Genomic DNA, 19,438 nt, shown 5'->3' with positions numbered 1-19,438 from the left:
GAGCCCCTCAGCTGGCTCGGCCTTGCTGCTCTCCACGTGGCAGGCGGCCGTTTTGAATCGATGCTCTGACATGATTTTGATCACCCTCGGTCTCTTCCCCCTCGAGACGGCAAACGCCTGGAGAACGCGTGCCCCTGCGTTCTTGTGCGAGGCGTGGTCGTGGAATGAATGAACGAGGATAAAAGCAGGAATAGGATCACTAGTGTTGGTTCTGCTTGCCTCCCCGCGACGTCAGCCATTGCCGGACGTTTCCCTGAGCCTGGAGATCCCAGGCAGCTGGGAACGTGCCGCCCGCGCCGCCGAGCCCCCCGGGGCCCCCTGTCTCTGCTGGCGGTGGAGGGAGCCCCCCACAGAGGCGCTGGACGGGCTCTGAGCTCTGGGTGGGTGGGCAGCTCGCGGCCTGGACCGCTCCTCTCCCGGGTGCTGTCGTCTCGAGCAGGGACGTCGGCGTCGAAGCTGTGGAGCCCTCAGCGCCGCTGCAGGCCGAGCCCATTTCCTGCCCGCCCAGGACTCTGTTTATCCAGGGGCCCTGGGCGGCAACCCTGGGAGGGACCCGGAACCGCGGCAGCGGTGGGAAGGGCCGCACGCTCGGAGCTGGGGGACGCCTGCCCAGTGGAGCTTGGCCCGGGGCCCGATGACTGTCGCTAACGGCGCGCACTCTTTGCAGTGTGGGATAATCTACCGGCTTTTCGGTGGCGCCGTCAGGCATCTTGGCAGCCCGGGACACATTGCCAGGTGGCTTCAGCCGCTGCAGGTACGGCCGTCCCTCGCCATGCGCGGCTCATGCTCGCTGCCGGGCCAGCGCGGCTCCTCCCGGCCGCTCACGCTCGTCTCCGCCGCCTCCAGGAGCAGAAGTACACGGGGATCTTCGCCATGACCGAGCGGGGCCACGGCAGCAGCGTGAGGGGGCTGCAGGCCACAGCCACCTTCGACCTGCCCGCCCAGGTGAGTGCCCCAACTCTCGCCCAGCCGTGCCCCTGCTGCTGCACAGGGCGGCCGAGAGCAGCGGGCACCCCCAGCGCTGCTCCAGGTGTCGCACAGTGGCACAGCCGTGGGCAGTCCTGGGACACGCAGAGCCCGGGGGGCCTCGCGGGGGTGGGAAGGCTCTGTGGCGCCCTGCACGGCCGGGGGTCACGGCAGCCCTGCAGTCACAGGGGCTCTTATGGGGCGCAGCAACGCTTGCCTGGCCACGGGAACCACGTGCCACCGCGCAGGCTTACCCACCACTCTATGTGCCCCTGGGCTTCCTCCTCCCGTCCCCTCCCACAAAGCTGTTTAAACCTCTTACATCTTTGGGTTGCTCATCCTCGTGGGTTGGGGTGGGGGTGGATAAGGGGAGTTCAGAAGTAAGAGCTACTTTTATTTTCACTCTTCATACTCATTAGCAATGCACGGGCTCCCGAGCTCTTTGGCCAGAGCATCTTTTCAGGGCTCCAGGCACTGGCCGTTGTGCCGCCAGGACAGCTGAGGAACGCGGGATGGCGCGGCGCGCTGAGGTCCACTCCAACGCGGCCTGGCTGGCGCAGGGTCCAGGGGAGATTTGCCAGCGGCGACCTCTTTCCTTGGGGCGGAGCGGCGTGCCCCTGCTCTCCCGGGCCCCTGGGCCCTCCTGCCTCAGGCCGGGAGCCCCTCCAGGCTGGCTTGTGCTGGGCAGCGCCCCGGCCTGGGGCAGCGCCTGTTTTGGGGAACCCATGGCTGGCCCCGCCGGACAAGGGGCCTCCAGAGGCTTCTGCCAAGATCCACTTGCCCGCTGATGTTCCTGAACAGCCCTCGCACGCGTTACAGGGTTCCCTGTGCAGACATGTCGGGGAAAGTTTTCTTAGCCTCTAAGGTGGTATTTCTTGGCCGGAGGAAAAGTGCGCTGTCCGCACTGTAACGCTGAAACCTGAGCTAGTCTCCGTGGCTCGGGCGCGGGCTGCCTCAGCTTAGCCAGAGCCTCGTGTCGTCGGCTCCGATTAAAGGGCAGCGCGGCTCTCCTGCCGCCCCGGACGCTCAGCCTGGCCCCGGAGCCACAGCTGTCCGTCGCGGCTGGCCTCTCCTCGGCAGGGGCCTTCAGGGGCACCCAGGTGGCCACTAGGGCTGGGGAGAACGAGGGGCGAGGGGGCGTGTTCCTGTGGGCCCTTGAACCGGCCCGGGACGAGGGCTCTGAGAGGCGGAGCGCAGGAAGCCGCGCTCTCCGCCTGCCGCCTCCTGAGCGCGGCTGGTTCCCGGCGGCTCTGGGCCGGCTTCCTCGGTCCCTGCACAGAGACAAACGGGGCGCCCGGCCTGAGGCGGCCTGTCCCCGGGGCCCCTGCTCAGGGCTCCTGTTAATACTGCACCCACCACCCGGCAGAGGGAGAGGCAGGCTCTGAAGGAGCCACCAGAGGTGCGAAGGCGTTATTTCTGTGGGAGCACCCACGTGGAGTCGCGGCTATTCCAGGCGTGGGGACGGGCCGTGGCTGCCCGCCAGCCTTGCTTGGCTTTGGCCGTGAACTTTCAGCCGCCGGATGGTTGGATGCTGTTTAACCACAAGACACTCTTCATGGGAGACAGGGGCGTTCAAGGCGGAGTGGCACTGGGGGGCCCGGGGAACGGCGGGCTTTGTCCAGGGGAGGAGAGGGCCGCGGAGAGATGAAAGCGTGACGTGGCCCCGGAGCGTTCCAGCGGGGCCCGGGCCGTGGGTTGTGGTCTGTTCTTACGAGGTGGGGCATTCAGGGGTGAAGGGCGTGCAGAGAGTAGGACACATCGCCCCAGGGCTGTTAGGGCTCAGCAGGAACTGGCCGCAGAGTGACCACCGTGGACCTTGGGCCACAAAGCCAGGCGGCTCTGCTCACCGTCCGTCCACGAGGCTGGAAAGGAGCAAAAAATTCGTGATCGTCGGAGAATTTGCAGCTTATTTCCCTGATCGGATTGTACATTTAAAAAGTACTTTAAGGGAAGCAGACTTGGCCCAGTGGACAGGGCATCCGCCTACCACATGGGAGGTCCACAGTTCAAACCCCGGGCCTCCCTGACCCGTGTGGATCTGGCCCATGCGCAGTGCTGATGCACACAAGGAGTGCCTTGCCACGCAGGGGTGTCCCCCACGTAGGGGAGCCTCATGTGCAAGGAGTTTGCCCCCTAAGGAGAGCCACCCAGCGCGAAAGAAAGTGTAGCCTGCCCAGGAGTGGGGCCGCACACACAGAGAGCTGACGCAGCAAGATGATGCAACAAAAAGAGACAGATTCCTGTGCTGCTGATAAGGATAGAAGCGGTCACAGAAGAACACACAGAGAGCAGACATGGGGGAGGGAGGGCGGGAATAAATAAAAAATGTATCTTAAAAAATAAAATAAAAAGCCCTTTACTTTTCTGTCATGCTCAAGGGGGACGGGGCGGGAAACGCGCGCCTCGCGGCCCCCGCGCGGGGCTGGCAGTCCCCCGGTACACAGCCTGCCTCTGGGGACCTGCTGTCACGAGGGTGGACACGAGCCCCACGAGGGCAGCTCGTTGCTCTGTCTCAGTGCAGGAGTTTGTGCTCGACACGCCATGCGCCAACGCCCAGAAGACGTACATCGGAACGCCATGCACGGGAATTACGCTGCCGCCTTCGCCCAGCTCGTGGTGGACGGTGATCTCAAGGTTTGTCGCCAGCCGCACAACTAGCCCATCTCTTCACGGTGGCTGCTGTCCGACGGGCGTTTGCGCTGAAGGCCCGTTTCCCAGGGCTGCTTTGATCTTCTCAGCGTCCAAGTGTGTGGCTACCCATGGGCTGTCCTTTACGCTGCGGTTTTCCCTTGTACGCTCCCGTGCGGCGCATGGTCACAGCAGACGGATGTGGGGAGGGAAGTGATTTTACACTGTTCCAGGAAGGGAGTGACGTGGTGTGCGTATCTTTAGGCAGAAGAGATTAAAGCCGTGCCTCTGCCTCCCGCAGGGCCGCGCTGTTTCATCGTTCCCATCCGTCCGAGATGACAACGGAAGCTTGTACCCGGGCGTGACGGCGATCCATATGCTGCACAAAGACGGTGAGGCCAGGTACCCCTCTTCCTCTCTCGTCGGGGCCTCCGCCAGCTCCCCACGCCACCCCACCCCAAGGAGAGCCCAACAAAGCTCAGGAGACCTGGCGGCAGAGCCCCCAGACCCTGACGCCGAAGTTCAGCTGAGGGTCGCCCGGGCACTGCGGGCGCCGTGGGCGGGTGTGCGGCCCTCTCCCCCTCCTCTCGGCGAGCGGGCGGAGGCCGGCCCCCTGGCCTCCTGGGGGTTGACCTGAGTGGGGGAGAAGGAAACCCCGAGCGAAGCAGCAGGGGAGGAGGGGGCTGGGGGAGATTCGCACCCAGGCCCCTGCGGCAGCTTCGGGGGGCTGCAGCGGTTTGCAGGTGCTTCTGATGTACCTCCGGGTGACGCGGGCCCTTGCTGGCCCTGGCGGCCGTGTCCCGGAGGGCGGGCCCAGCTCGTGGGAAGCGGTGCGGGGAAGGCGGCCTCGGTTTCCTCGCCAGCTCCTAGATGCAGGGGCGGCGTGCTGGACCAGGGCTTTCCCCAGGTGTAACCTCCCTAGGTGGGTACGGACTAAACGTGGGCGGCCCTCAGGCGGGGGTCGCCGGGGGGTGGGCGTGTGGACTCGAGGAAGCGTCCAGGGCACTGGCTTGCCCCCTGGCCCGTCTCCCCTTGGCGTCTGGTCGATGGCGCTCCTGGATATGCGCGCGTGCTGACGGGGACGCCTTGGGAGGGGGAGTCACCGGTCCTGCCCTGTTCAGGCAGGGCCTGGCTTTCCAGGTCCTCTGGGGTCAGCCTTGCCGGCCATCGTTTCCCTGGGACTCAGCCTTCCTGCCCCCGCAGCCCCTGGAAGCACCGCAGAGGGACAGCCAGGGGACACCAGCCTGGCGTGGTCTGCTGGGGGCTGGGCGCCCTGAGGCCAGCTCCCAGCCGCTTCTGTTCTTTCAGGTCTGCACGGTGTGGACGATGGGATTTGATCTTCAACAAGGCCTGGATACCCAGGGAGAACCTGCTGGATAAGTGAGTCGTTTTCTTCTTGCCAGGGTGGCCGCGTGAGGGCTCCGCGCTGTCCTGCGCCATGCCGGGCCCTCCTGGGCCCTCCCGGGTCCCGCGTGCTGCGTGTCCAAGCTTCCCTCACCTTACATGGCTCCCGCACTAGTCAGCGTTCTCCAGAGAAACAGAACCGACGGGAGGCACGGACATGGAGACGGTGCGAGCTCCATCGCGGGGACGGCTGACGGGCCGTGGGGATTGCAGGAGCAGGTCGGAAGCTGGTGAAGGCGACGTTGATTTCCCGGGGGGAAGCTGGCTGGCCAAAGGCAGGTGGAGATGTTCCTTCTGGCCTTTGAAATCCTCAGTTCTGGCTTGTAAGGTGAGGGGGCTCCCCACATGGCTGAGGGCAGGTGCCTTTGCTGAGTGTAGATGCAATCGGCAGTAGATGCAACCAACTGACTATATATGCAAACCCGTCTATGAAAGACCCTCGCGGCAGCTGGCAGGCCAGAGCTTGCCTGACCAAACAGTTGGACACAAAAACCTAGATGGGTTGACAGTTGGACTTAACCATCACAACTAACTGGAAAATGTAGATAAGCAAATAGAATAAAGAATATGATCCAAATGCTATAACTTGGATATAATAGCACTTTACACTTTAATATGTGTCTCCCTGGGCATTTCCACAGCTCATACGCCTAAAGAGAGGTCTGCTTGATGTTTGCCCATTGAGCTGGACTTCGAGTCTATTTCATGACTTGCTTCCATTTAACATTGTATGGCAAATGCGTTTACACAGCAATAAGTACACCCGTGCCTGCTATTTTGGTAGCCCTGCAGCAGACCGCTAGCTCAGTGCTCTGAGCAGCCCGCCCCTCGCTGCTGGCCACGGAGGTGCACGTGCCTTTGTTTGCTCTTACAAGGTGAGCAGCTTTTTGCCGCCTCGGCGTCCTTCGTGGGTGGCGGGGACAAGGCGCCCCGTCCGGCTCTGGAGTCTGCGGCCGCTGTGACGTGACGGGTGACGTTGGAGGTCTCGGTGCCTCCCGTGGGCTCCAGAGCGTCCTGGGAGCGGAGCGCGGCTCTTGCGGAGGCGAAGGGACGCACCGATGCGGAGTGCGCTCGGCGGCACCTCGGCTGGCGGTGGAGACGGCCAGGCCGGGCTGAAGCCTGCGGAGGACGAGGGCCCGGCTGCAGCGTCGGCCCGCGCCTGCTCGCCGTGGCTTTCCCTTCCGCACCGCCTCCTCTATTTGCCTGCAAGCTCTCGCTGGGAGAGAAATGCGGTAAGGGGCGCCAGAAGTTCAAGAAGGCGTGGGAGACCGACCTCCCCGGGACCACGTCCTGCGTAACTTCCTCTCCTCTGGGTCGGTGGGAAGCGAGAGAGCAGCAGGAGCAGCCGGCCAGATGCCCCGCTGGGTGCTAAGCCTTCCGCGCGGTGCCCGCCCGCATCACTGCGCTCCAGGAGAAGGAGCCGCGGCGGTGCAGAGGTCCTCTGCCAGGAGCGGTACCCGAGAGCAGAGGGTCGGTTCAGCCACAGAGGAGGGCGGTGTTTGTCACTGTCGAAGACCCAAGGGTGCTCAGAGCCTGCCTTTTCCAGCGGGAGGGACCCCGAGGCCGTCTGCTGCATTCCGGCTGCCCCCAAACGCCACGGACAGACGTGGCGAGGGTTGTGCTCGAGGCGGGGAGAAGCCCCGTGCCCGGCTGCTGGTCCGTCTGATTACGGCGATCTTCAGGTTCCGGCAATCCCTACGAAAATCCCAGCTGCCTTCCCCCCGCCCCGAAGCTGACCAGTTGATCCCATAGCTTAAATGGAAATGAGAGGACCCAGAAGAGCCCAAACAATCCTGAAAAAGAATGAAGTGGGTGAACTCGCCTGATTTCAAAACTTACTTCAAAGCTCCAGTAATTAAGACCGTGCTCCTGGCCTAAGGAAGGGCATACACCAAGGGAATAGGATTGAGGGGCCAGAAGTAACCCCCACGTTACGGTCAACTGATTCCTTTCCGTTTTCAGAACAGTTTATTGGAGGATAGCATTCATTCATGAACATACATAAACAGTAAGTGTACGGCAGAAGTTGTGAAGTTACAAAACAAACGTGTGACGCCACACAGGGCCCCCGTACGTCACCCACCACAAATGCCTTGTGTGGCTGTGAAATATTTGAAACAAATTAAGAAAGAGCATCATCAAAATATTTCTGTTAACTGTAGTCCATATCTTATATTCGGTGTCTTTCCCCCCCAACCCACCCTATTACTTTTTTGTTTGTAAACCCTATTAGTTATCTAAAGTGCACAATCAATGGCATTTGGTGTAATCACAGAGCTGTGCAGTTATCACTTCAATCAGTATTAGAGCATTTTCATTACTCAAGAAAACAAAACAAAACAAAACCGCTATCATACCCTTATGTCAGCGCTATTAATTACAAGTCCCATGATGTGCTTTCACCATTTTTATTCATTTCCAAACATTGACCAACAACTTTTTACCAATTCCGCACAGGTTCAACCTCGGCTCTCCGTTCTCTGACCACGTGCTGTTCTCTGGTGACTTGCATTCTAGCCGTGACCTCCCTGCGTGTGCTCCGTGGGGTCAGCGCGTAACTGCAAAGTCACGCCCCGTTTGTCCTGGTGGCATGGCTGGCTTCGTTCAGCGCACTGTCCTCCAGGGTCATCCATGCTGCCATATTCGCGGCTTCATTTCTTCTCACAGTTGAATAATATCCCATCGTGCTTATATATCACAGCTTGTTTATCCTTCCGTCAGTTGAGGGACCCCTGGGTTGTTTCCATCTTTTGGCGATTGGTCAGTTGACTTCTGATGAGGATGCCAAGATAATTCAATGTTGAAAGAAATGGTGCTGGGAAAACTGGATATCCACAAGCAAAATAATGAGGTTGGACCTATGTCAGGCCACATAAAAATGACCTGAATGTGGAACACAGGTCTAAATGTAAGAGGTAAAAGAGTAAGACTCTTAGAAGAAAACACGTGGGTCAATCATCATCGCCTTGAATTAGGCTGTGATTTCTTAGGTATAACACCAAAACCACAAGCAACGAAAGAAAAAAATTAATTGGACTTCATCAAAATTAAAATCTTTTCTGCTTCAAAGAACACTACCAGGAACATGAAAAGACAGTCCACGGAATGAGAGAAAATATTTGAAATCATCTGTCTGGTAAGGGAGTTGAATCTGGAATAGGTAAAAAACAATGAAAACTCAACAAAAACAAGACAAATCACTGTTAAAAAATGGGCAAAGATCTGACCAGCTATTTCTCCAATGAAGATACACAAACGGCTAAGAATCACATGAAAAGATGCTCAGTATCGTTTATCCTTAGGGAAATGAGATTCCACGTCATGGCCTGGGGTGGTGTGTCGGCGTGGGGCCGAGCCCGGGAAGCAGGCTCTTCAACGCATCCACTGCTGTGGTGTGGCCCCGTGGGAGCAGGCTCTTCAGCGCAGTCCAGTGCTGCAGGGTGGCCCCGGGAAGCAGACCTTCCTAGGAGGGCACCTGAGGTGGGCGGCCCCAGCGAACCAGGAGGCCCTTCTGAGCAGAGTGAGGCTCAGGCAGGGAGAGAGGAAGCAGTCGTGGGAGCTGGAATCCCTCCCAGGAGGGAAGCAGATGTGGCTCAACGGATAGAGCGTCCGTCTACCACCCGGGAGGTCCAGGGTTCAAACCCCGGGCCTCCTGACCCATGTAATGAGCTGGCCCACGTGCAGTGCTGATGTGTGCAAGAGTGCCGTGCCACGCAGGGGTGTCCCTGTGTAGGGGAGCCCCACGCGCAAGGAGTGTGTCCTGCAAGGAGAGCCGCCCTGCGCAAAAAAAGCACAGTCTGCCCAGCAGTGGTGCTGCATACATGGAGAGCTGACACAGCAAGATGATGCAACAAAAAGAAACACAGATTCCTGTGCCGCTGATAAGGATAGAAACGGTCAGAGGAACACACAGTGAGTGGACACAGAGAGCAGACAACTGGGGGTGGGGCAGGGGGGTAAGGGAGAGAAATAAAAATAAATCTTTAAAAAGTATTTATCATTAAAACAACAACAACAACAAAAGAACCCAGGAAAGCGGGAGAGGCTGCCGTGCGCCTTGTCTCGTGTGAGTGTGGGAGAAAACTTCGCCTGATGCCTTGAGTTTGCACTTCGTCCAGGCACAAAAACGTGAGCCCACGGATTCCCGTGGTCTAAGCCACCCTGTTGCATGGCGTTCATTTTAGCAGCCAGGAAGCGAAAGCAGATGGTGCAATACAGAAGGTAGTGGCAAGCGCCGGTGAGCACGTGGAGAGGCGGGGCCCCTCACATGCTGCTGGGGGAGAGGGCGGCGGGCAGCCTCTTTGGAAAGCAGTTGGGCAGCTCCTCAGAGAGTGGCCGTCCGGCCGCTGTTCCCCGGCGTATGCATAAACGTCCACGGGAGAACCGAGGGACACACAGATGTGCACAGCAGTGTCCTAGCCACGTAGTCACGAGAGCCCAGAGTGGACACGGCCCGAATGCCTGCAGCTGGTAACAGATAAGCAACATGTGACATCTCCATAGAGTGGAATATCATTCAGCCATAAACAGGAATGAAATAATGATTTCCTTCCTCAATGAACTTTGAAAATGTTACGCCAAGTGAAAGAAGCTAGAAACAGAAGGCTAAATGTAGTGTGATTCCATCCACACGCCATCTCCACTAGGGGCTGGGGGCGGGCAGGAGGGTGAGTCACTGCTCGGGGGTGGGGGTTTCTTTTGGGGGTGCTGAGAATGTTCTGGAATTGGCGGTGGAGGCACAGCTGTGTGAATACCCTCCTGGCCACAGAACTGCCCTTTAAAAGGACACTGGATGGCGTGTGAGTTATGTCTCAATGAAAAGAAAGGGGGGTGGGTGCCGCCAGCACGCCCCTGCGCCGACGGGGTCGAATGGCGATGGTGTCCACTTACCCCTGTTGTCAAGGGCCACTGCCGAGGTGGACAGGAGGGTCGCCTGCTCCTGCCTTCTAGGTCAAGCCTTCTCAGCGCCCCCCACGCTGGGGGAGGGCCCGGGACGTGGGCGCCGGCGTGGCTTCCCCGTGGGCAGCCTTCCTGTCCACGGAGCCCTCCTCTTTGGGCTAACCCCCCTCTCCACCTGCCTCTCGCCCATCACAGCTTCAGCTCTGTGAGTGCAGATGGACAGTACCACTTGCCCGTTAAGAACGAGGGCGCGAGGCTTGACGCAATGCTGGCTGCACTGACCCCAGCATGACTAGCCGTGGCCTTCCAAGCCGTGGGCGCCATGAAGGTAGTGGACCCTGACTCAGTTGATCCCCTTTGTTCTCTGTGTTCCGGGAATGGGGACAATTCCAGGGGCTGGAGCTGCTCGCCGTGGCTGGGGGCACGAGGCAGGGGCTCCTGGCTGGAACAGGGTGAGGGGGTGGGCCAGGGACACGCGGGGAGCCTTCTGCCCGCCTGCCAAGACGACTCGCCTCGTGCCAAGACGGCTCGCCTCGTGCCATCTCTCTGCATCCCCGGTGCTGCCCGCCATGGTGTGTGGGCAGGCACCATGGCCATGGTGGGTGGGGGGCTCCGTGGCCATGGTGTGTGGGGCTCCGTGGCTGTGGTAGGTGGGCAGGCACTGTGGCCATGGTGGGCGGGGGCTCCGTAGCTCTGGTGGGTGGGCAGGCTCTGTGGCCACGGTGGGCGAGGGCTCCATGGCTGTGGTGTGTGGGCTCCGTGGCCATGGTGTGTGGGCAGGCTCTGTGGCCACGGTGGGCGGGGGGCTCCGTGGCCGTGGTAGGTTGGCAGGCACCGTGGCTACAGTGGGCGGGGTCTCCGTGGCCGTGGTGGGTAGGCAGGCACCATGGTGGTAGAGCCACGAGGACCCAGCAGGACGGGGCCGTTGGGAAGAAGCGCTGAGAGCCGACTTGTGGGCGGAGGTCGGCACGCCTTGGCTGAGTTCCGTGGAGCGTGTCCTTGCGTGGCCATTTTGGGGTGGCACTCACCGCCAAAGGTTGGGAGCCATGAAGCCACGTGTACCCTGCTCCCCCCCGCCCCTCCCAGGGCGCAGTGGCACTGCTGCGTGCTCGTCCCTAAGGCCTCTCAGTGCCTGGAGCCTGGAGAGGTGGGGAGGATGTGGGCCTCTGGGAATGCTGTCCACGCCCGACCAGCCTTCCCAGCCGAGGAGCAGCCCCAGCCCCTGGCCCGCCCTGGCCACTCTCGTCCCGCAGGCAGCCGGCCCACCCGGGCGCCCACGCCCCTTCCAGGGCTCCCTGCACTCGGCTGCCAGCCCCTGACCCCGTGCCCCGGGTGCAGGTGGGGGTCCCCGCTGCGATTCCTCAGACGGGGCCTGGGCTGCAGGGCTTGATGTCCACTGCCCGCACTGCCCAGGCCCCCAGGTGGAACAGCCCCTGCGCGGTGCAGAGGGGCCCTGTGGGGCGCCCGCTCTGCATCCTGCGCTGCAGGAAGCCGCTGCTGGTCAGCTCTGCGGCGGATCGTCTCTCCCATTTTCGGGACCCCAGAAAGAGGCAACATGAGGGAGGCTGGACTAGCCTGGGACGGCTCCCTGGAGGTGGGTGCGAGTCCTGCCCCGGGCGTGCATCCTTGTGCCTGCCTGGAGCCCCCACCACCACCCTCCACCTCGACTCAGCACCTCTGGGGCGTCGGGGGGGCCGGAACCCATGCCTGGCGCTCTGGGCTGGGCCATGCTGCGCCCCGCCGGCCATGGTGGGGAGGCATGGGGTGGAGGTGGCGGGCAGGGGAGGGGTCTTCTGTGAGGGGAGGGGCACTTGGGGGGTTTCAAAGAGTCCCGTTCCCCATTCTGTGGGACTTTATCGGGGTGTCAGGCCCTCTGTGGTGGAAAAGGGGCCCTGAGGGGCCTTGGGGGGGCCACCTTTGGTCCACTTCCCCCTCGGGCGTCTAACGAGCCTGCTCCGTCCCCGGCAAAGTCGAGGTATGACCGGGAGTGTGGGCTGGGGGGTTGGAGGGCCTGGGCGCAGTGACCCCCACCCCGCCAGCCGCCCACTGTGACCCCCACCCCACCAGCCGCCCGCTGGGGAGTCGAGGGCCTGGGCGCAGAGCTGCCCCTGGCCTGTCCAGCACCCGGCGCCAGCCCCCTGGGCTCTCGACTGTGAAATGGGCTGCGTGAGGGTTGTGAGGCGTGTGTGGGTGACGTGGGCGTGGGCGATGTGCCACGGCCTGGCACTTTTACCGGCGTGGCTGTGTGGCCGGTGGGCCATCCCTGGGGAGGCAGGGGCTGGCAGGAAGGAGTCAGTGGACTTTTCCAGAGACCAACGCCCGGCTCCCCAGCCTCCGGGTAACTGGGATGCATCTCAGGTGCCCCTGGTTCCTGGGTGCTGGGGGCAGCCCACCTGCCCCGAGTCGGCTCCTGCCCTCTGCGGGGTGTGGCGGCCGGGCAGAGAGGGGCGCGGCCTCAGACCCGCCGTCCAGGCACGCCCATGTCACCAGCCTGTGGGGGCGACCCTGGCGAGGGTGACTTCACCAGCCCCCGACAGCCCCTCTGCTCTGTGGCTCAAACGATGACGTAGGTTTCCCAGCTGGAACCTAAGACGTTCCCGCTAGCTCTGCTTTCGCCGCTGAGTGGAAGCCCGAGCCCGCTCTCCAGGCGCCCTCGTGTGCTAGCGCGGCTCCCCAGGGGACGTTCGCCCAGCCCTTCAGCTTCCACCAGGCGTCCAGTGTTTCACGTTCTCTCTCCCCCATTGCTTTTCTTAGGACTTGAGACTCTTCTCTTAAAGGCATCCCGTAACAGCCATCCTCCAGCGTGCATCCAGAATGCCACGATGAGTTACGTGATTTGCAGGAACAAATGGAAAAGGAAGCTCAGACATTTGGCGGGGCCTCGTGAGAACTCCTCGGCCACGGAGGCTGGGGGCCTTTTTCAGGAGGAGGAAGGAAGCTGGGGGGGGGGTCACTGTGTGTCTGGAGGGTGGAAGCAGGGCAGTGGAAAGCACTAACCAGATCTAGTTCATGGACGTAAATGTTTTGGCGTAAGACAAGCTGGTCTGTTAATTGGGTGTAACAGATAACCGAGCCCCAGCCCCGAGCTCCTGACTCAGCAGGTCTAGGGTGGGCCTGAGAATCTGCATTTCAACAAGCTCCTGGGTGGTGCTGCTGCTGGCCGGGGCCAGTTCTGAGGTCCCCTGGGCAGAAGAGATGGATCCCGTTGCAAATTCCCTCAAAGGGAAGCACCTGGATTTGGGTGGGGTACTCGGGGCGGGGAGGTGCCTGCTGGCCTGCCGGGCTGCTGGAAGGCATACCACAGGCTTGTTGGCTTAAACAGAAATGCACCGTCTCACATTTCTGGAGCCTAGAACCAAACCAGAGTGTCGGCAGGCCACGATTTCTCTTAAAGGGGAGACTCTGTTCAGTGCCTCTGCCCTGCTGGGGCTGGTGGGCGGTGCCTGGTGCTTCTTGGCTTGTGCCGGCATTATGCCATCCCTGCCTACACCACGTGGACATCTCTCTAAACCTGCCCGCATTTCCTCTCTTTACGAGGACACCAGCCATATTGCACTTGAAGTCTATTTTATCCAATATTAATATCACCACTCCAGCTCTTTTTTTCTTACTATTTGCCTGGAATATCTTTTTCCAACCTTTCACTTTGTGTCCTTGCATCTAAAGTGAGTCTCTTGTAGACAACAAATATTTGGCTCATGTGTTTTTAAATCCATCTGGCAAGCTGTGTCCTTTAAATGAGGAACTCGATCCATTAACATTCAGTGTTGCTGCTGTAAAGGCGTGACTTCCTTCACCCATTTTATCCCCTGGTTTTCTGTTGTCATATCTTCCTATTGTCTGTCTGTTAACCCTTTCTGTTTCTCTTATGTTCTTCATTTCTACGTTTTCCTCTAGGGCTCCCTCTCTGGTCTTTTCCTTTCAGGCTGTAGCACACCCTTTAATATCACCTGTAGATTTGGTCTCTTGGTAACAAATTTTCTGTTTTTATTTGTCTGTAAAGATTTTAAACTTGCCTTCATTTCTGAAGGATAGTTTTGCCATATGAAGAATTCTTGGCTGGCACTTTTTCTCTGTCAGTATCTGTATTAGTCAGCCAAAGGGGTGTTGATGCAAAATACCAGAAATTGTTTGGTTTTTATAAAGGGTATTTATTTGGGGTAGGAGCTTACAGATACCAGGCCATAAAGCATAAATTACTTCCCTGACCAAAGTCTATTTTCATGTGTTGGAGTAAGATGGCTGCCGACGTCTGTGAGGGTTCAGGCTTCCTGGGTTCCTTCCTCTGGGCTCAGCTCCTCTGTTTTCTCCACAAGATCAGCTGTAGACTATCAGGCAAATGGCTCTGTCTCTCTCCCTGGGGTTTCTGCTATGCCTAAGGAGCCGTCTCTATTCCTCTGTGTTCTTCCCCTGGTTCAGGGTTCCTCTCTTCCCGGGGCTCACTTCTCGTTCCTCTGTGTGCTGACTTCCTGGGGCTCCAGCTTAAGACTTCAGCAACAAACTCCAACATCAGAAACTCCAAACTCTGTCCTTTGCCATGTTTTTATCTGTGAGACCCGACCCACCAAGGGTGGGGACTCAATGCCCTAATGACATATTCCAATCAAAGCCCTAATCATAACTCAATCATGCCCAGGTATAGACCAGATGACAAACATAATCCAATATCTATTTCTGGAATTCATAACCATATCAAACTGCCACAGTATCATAACTTTTAATATATCACACCACTTTCTTCTCACCTCCGTATTTCTGATGAGAATCAGCACTTAGCCTTATTGAGGGTTCCTTGTATGAGATGCTTTGCTTTTCTCTTGCTGCACTCAGAATCCTCTCTTTATCTTTAGCCTTTGACATTCTGAGTAGTAGTTGTCTCTAAGTAGGTCTATTCAGATTTACTCTGTTTGGGATACATTGTCCTTCTTGGATATTGATATTCATGTCTTTCAAATGGGTTGGAAAATTTTGGGTCATTATTTCCTCAGATAGTCTTTTTCCCCTACTTTCCATTCTCTTCTCCTTCTGGGACACTTATAACATGCACGTTTGTGTGTTTCATCTTATTCTGTTCCTTGAGACCATGTTCAGTTTTCTGTATTCTTTTTTCAGTCTGTTCTGTCTTTTCAAATTCAAAATATTCTGTCTTTGATTTCACTTACTCATTCTTCTAGCATTTCAAATCTGCTGTTATGTGCCTTGTTGTATTTTTAGTCTCATCCATTGTCTTTTTTTTTTTAAAGATTTATTTATTTATTTAATTCCCCCTCCTTCCCCCAGTTGTCTGTTCTCTGTGTCTATTTGCTGCATCTTGTTTTTTTGTCCACTTCTGTTGTCGTCAGCGGCACAGGAAATGTGGGCGGTGCCATTCCTGGGCAGGCTGCACTTTCTTTCACTCTGGGCGGCTCTCCTTACGGGTGCACTCCTTGCGCGTGGGGCTCCCCTATGTGGGGGACACCCCTGCATGGCAGGGCACTCCTTGTGCGCATCAGCACTGCACATGGTCCAGCTCCACACGGGTCAAGGAGGCCCGGGGTTTGAACCGCAGACCTCCCATGTGGTAGACGGATGCCCTCACCGCTGGGCCAAGTCCGTTTCCCCATTGTCTTTCATTCCCATAAGCTCTGTTACTTTTTTTCTGCAACCTTTCAAGTTGCTCTTTATGCTTAGTCAGTGTCCTCTTAATATCCTTTATCTCTTTAGTCATATTTTCCTTCATCTTCCTAAATTGATTAAGGAGGTTTGTGTGAACATCATGGATTAGTTGTCTTAAATCCTGTGTCTCATCTGGATTCTTGGTTTGTTCCTTTCGCTGGGCCATCTCTTCCTGTTCATTATTGTGTCTTGTTATCTTTTGTTGACATCTAGGCATCTGATTGTGTTGGTGATTTTCCTGTTGGTGAATTTCCTTCCTTGCCTGGTGGTTCTATTTCACAGCTGCTCTTTGACTTTTGGTTTAGTTTTTTCTGAAGCTTTAAGGTTGCCCTGGTTAAGTTACCAGAACAGGGGCAGGGCCCACTAACGGGGCGGAGACCCATCAGCGGGGCCTGGGAGAGAGACGGGAGAGGCACGCTCGCCCGCCTGCACGCTCCTGGCTGGCCAGCAGGTGGCGCTCCGCGGAAGCCCTTTCCAGGGGGTGACCCCTCCCGTTTGCGCTGGCTGGATCTTCGGAACCCACATGTCAGAACAGAGTTTTGGGGCTAAAGTCGCTGGAGAGAAGCCACATGCAGCCCTGGCCGCATCCTCCCTCTTGGCAGGCAGGAGTCCGTCCTCTCCCCTCCCCGCTGGCCGCTCCGCCGCAGGCCTCCCGAGGCCGCTCGCCTGGGGTGGGTGCGGGCGGCGTCCCAGGCGAGGGCACTGGCTCACGGTTTTCCCTCTGTCTTCTCTGTCTCTCCGTCCCCAGTCCCTCCTGGACACTGCGTGCGGCACTGTCTTGGACCGCAGGTCCCCAGAGCGGCTGTCGATGACGTCCACACCTTCTCCCCTACTCGTGAGAGCCGCACCTGCTGAGTGTCGCGGGCGCCATCTTGGATCAGGGACTGGTCGTGTTGAGGAGGCCATGTCGATCACTGTGTCGATCCTCATGTCGATCACCATGTGGATCACCGTGTCGATCCTCGTGTTGATCCTCATGTCGATCACCGTGTCGATCCTCGTGTCAATCACCGTGTCAATCACCGTGTCGATCCTCGTGTCAATCACCGTGTCGATCACCGTGTTGATCCTCATGTCGATCACCATGTGGATCACCATGTCGATCCTCGTGTCGATCCTCGTGTCGATCACCGTGTCGATCCTCGTGTCAATCACCGTGTTGGCCATCGTGTCGATCACCATGTGGATCACCGTGTGGATCACCGTGTGGATCACCATGTGGATCACCATGTCGATCACCGTGTCGATCCTCGTGTCGATCCTCGTGTTGATCCTCGTGTCGATCCTCGTGTTGATGATGCCCAGTGGGCCTCATCGTAGCTTCAGAGACCCTACGTCTAAGGGGGTCGCAACCCAGGACCGGGGTCTGGGCATGAACATGTCTCTGTTGGGACACAGTTCAGTCTGTAGGGGGGGACGGGCTGGGGTGTGAGGAAGTGGGGTCTGTACGTCCTCGGGGGGTCTCCCCCCTTAACAGGGCTCGGGGCTCGTGCCCTCAGCGACCTTGCAGGCTCTCTGCCCCACGGATGCCCCTGCCTGGCAGGCTCTGGGCTCTCCTGGCCAGGGGTGGCTGGCGTGGGGGCCAGGGACCCCAGGTCTGCACAGCTGGGTGAACGCAGAGCAGGGCGGTGGGTGCTGCCGTCCAGCCTAGCTTGGGGCTCCCTTGGCCTGGCATCATCCCGGGCGAAAGCCCCCTGGCCCTGCCGTGCCCCCCGTGCCAGCGGGCGCAGAGTGGTGTCCCCTGTCCTGGTACCGCAGACCAGATGCCGCGGCCCTTGCCCCCGAGGTGAAGCTTGCGCGGTTCCCTTAGCTCATCTCAATCTCCGGGGCCACCACCAGGTGTCACCCCTTGTCTTCTGGAATCACTGCACGCTCTCCTCGTCCTTTAAATCTCTTCTGTTTTCACTATTCCTAACAGAATATTAAGAGGGTAGGGATGGGGTCTTTGTATTCAGTCTCAGAGGACGGTAAACGCCGTGGAAGTCCTCCCCTTTCTCTCCCTCTTCCCCCCTCCGTCCCCCTCCTCCCCTTCCCCCTCTTCCTTCTTCCCTTCCCTCCTCCCTCCTCCGTCCCTCCCCTCTCCCCCTCCCTCCTCCCTCTCTTCCCCTCTCCCCCCTCCCTCTCCTCCTCTTCCCCCTCCCTCCTCCCTCTCCCTCCTCTCTCTTCCCCCTTTCCCTTCCCACTCCCTCCCTCCCTCCTCCTCCCCCTCCTCCCTCCTCCTCCTCCATCTTTCCCCTCTCTCCCCCCTTCCTTCCTTGCTTCCCCCGTCCATCCACTGGTCCACTCACTCATACCCCTACAGGGAACTCTGAACACAGGGTGAACGTTTCATGTAAGACTTAGTGGGTGGTGGGAGCCATGGACTGTTCTAGACAGTAGCAGTCACCTGCCTGATGGGTTCCTGTTTTAGACCGTCCACGCAGGAGAGTGGAGGAGAGGCCTGAGGCCACAGCACCCTCCAGGCCCTGGTGCTGTCCAGCGTCACGGCCTGGACAGGGCGCGTCTCATGGGGCTGCGTGGAGTGGCTGCTGAGTGACGGCCGGGTGGGATCACACCCACTGACGCTGCACACGGGGGTCCCTGCTGCTCACCACGGGTGAAATGTGCTTGGGGGGGCTCTCGCCAGGCGTGACGGCGCGCAGGTGTGTGATTCATCCAGCGGGCAGCGAGCCCCGTCCCTGCTCTGCCGACACTCCCGGGACGCCGCGGTCCCCAGCCGGCCGCGCTCGAGCCACGCCCCGGAGGTGACAGCGAGGGCGTGTGCGAGTCCCCGGGTTTGTCTCAGGACGCCTCCTCTGCGCTCGCCCCGCGCGCCTCGTTCTACCCGGGGCTGCTCGGTGCTGGGCCTCCTGTGGCGGGGGCGCGGGTGGATGTCCCTGGGAGGCATGGGTGGACGTCCCGGGGGGGGGGTGGCTGGACGTCCCGGGGGGCGTGGGCGGACGTCCTGGGGGTGGGGGCGGATGTCCCAAGGGGGGGCATGTGCTGGGGAGCCCGGTGGCGAGGGCACCGCTGGACGTCCTGGGGGCACGGCTGGATGTCCCGGGGGGCGCGGCTGGACGTCCTGGGGGGTGCGGGTGGACATTTGGGGGGGCATGTGCTGGGGTGCCCGGTGGGTGAGGGTGCGGGTGGACATCCCGGCGGGCACAGCTGGACGTCCGGGGCTGCCTCTGGACTGCGCTTTCAGGTTTCGTTTCCTGGGGGGGACTTCCTGTGGTGACCACCAGAGGGCGGCAGACACCCGCGCGCCGCAGTGACTTTCCTCTCCCTTTTTGACTTGGGAACACCCCAGCTCACTGCCCTTCTCACTGCGGACGGGTGGTGACCTTTAGACGGTCAGCAGGGGGAGGGCGGGCTGAGTAACTGGCCCCAGACAACAGTGGGAGGAGGATTTTGCTGGCTCTTCAGGCCATTTGATGCACAAATTGTCTTAAAAACGTTTGCTGCCCCTGGGTGGGTGTGAAAAGGACTCTCCGCTTTGGCGGCGTGTCCATGGCGGTGATTTACCTTCCTAACAACTGAAGTCGGAGCCCTTACGTTTAGCTGACTTTTCCTCCCGGGACCAGAGCTGGGGGGGCTCACAACCGGAGGGGGCCGTTCGCCCAGGTGGGGGCGCGTTGGGGGCGCCCCTGAAGGAGACGGGCGGGGGCACCTGGGGTGCAGGGGTGTCTAGGTAGCTGAGCTACGACCCTGCGGCCTCCGGGGGTCACAGGGCAGGAGGGTGAAGGTGGGGCGCCTGGGGCAGCGGTCTGGAGCAGGGGTCCGGGCTGGGGGTGCTCAGGTCAGAGTCGGACCGTGGTTCAGAGAAGCGTTTCCAGAGAGGCCTGTGGGGCGCTGGGTGCGCCTTCCGGGGGCTGAGCGCCCGGGATGCCGGGAGGGGGGACATGTC

The 19,438-nt window shown here is 59.5% G+C and overlaps 1 protein-coding gene across 1 annotated transcript in view; it reads left to right on the top strand.

Annotated features, from left to right (window-relative positions):
* Nucleotides 1–11,216, top strand: part of ACOXL (acyl-CoA oxidase like) — a 48,367-nt gene extending 37,151 nt beyond the window's left edge. The window contains 11 exon segments of the mRNA XM_058278024.1: nt 668–754; nt 847–945; nt 3,488–3,533; nt 3,536–3,589; nt 3,828–3,842; nt 3,896–3,921; nt 3,923–3,986; nt 4,903–4,923; nt 4,926–4,974; nt 10,093–10,225; nt 11,151–11,216. Of these exon segments, the coding sequence (XP_058134007.1) occupies nt 668–754; nt 847–945; nt 3,488–3,533; nt 3,536–3,589; nt 3,828–3,842; nt 3,896–3,921; nt 3,923–3,986; nt 4,903–4,923; nt 4,926–4,974; nt 10,093–10,225; nt 11,151–11,216 (660 nt within the window).
* The last annotated feature ends 8,222 nt before the right edge of the window (nt 11,217–19,438 follow it).

The sequence above is a fragment of the Dasypus novemcinctus genome, chromosome 17, assembly GCF_030445035.2.
Source record: "Dasypus novemcinctus isolate mDasNov1 chromosome 17, mDasNov1.1.hap2, whole genome shotgun sequence".
Lineage (NCBI taxonomy): Eukaryota > Metazoa > Chordata > Mammalia > Cingulata > Dasypodidae > Dasypus > Dasypus novemcinctus.
Note: the sequence above shows the minus strand (reverse complement) of the source record. Positions and strands in the feature narration are given on the sequence as shown.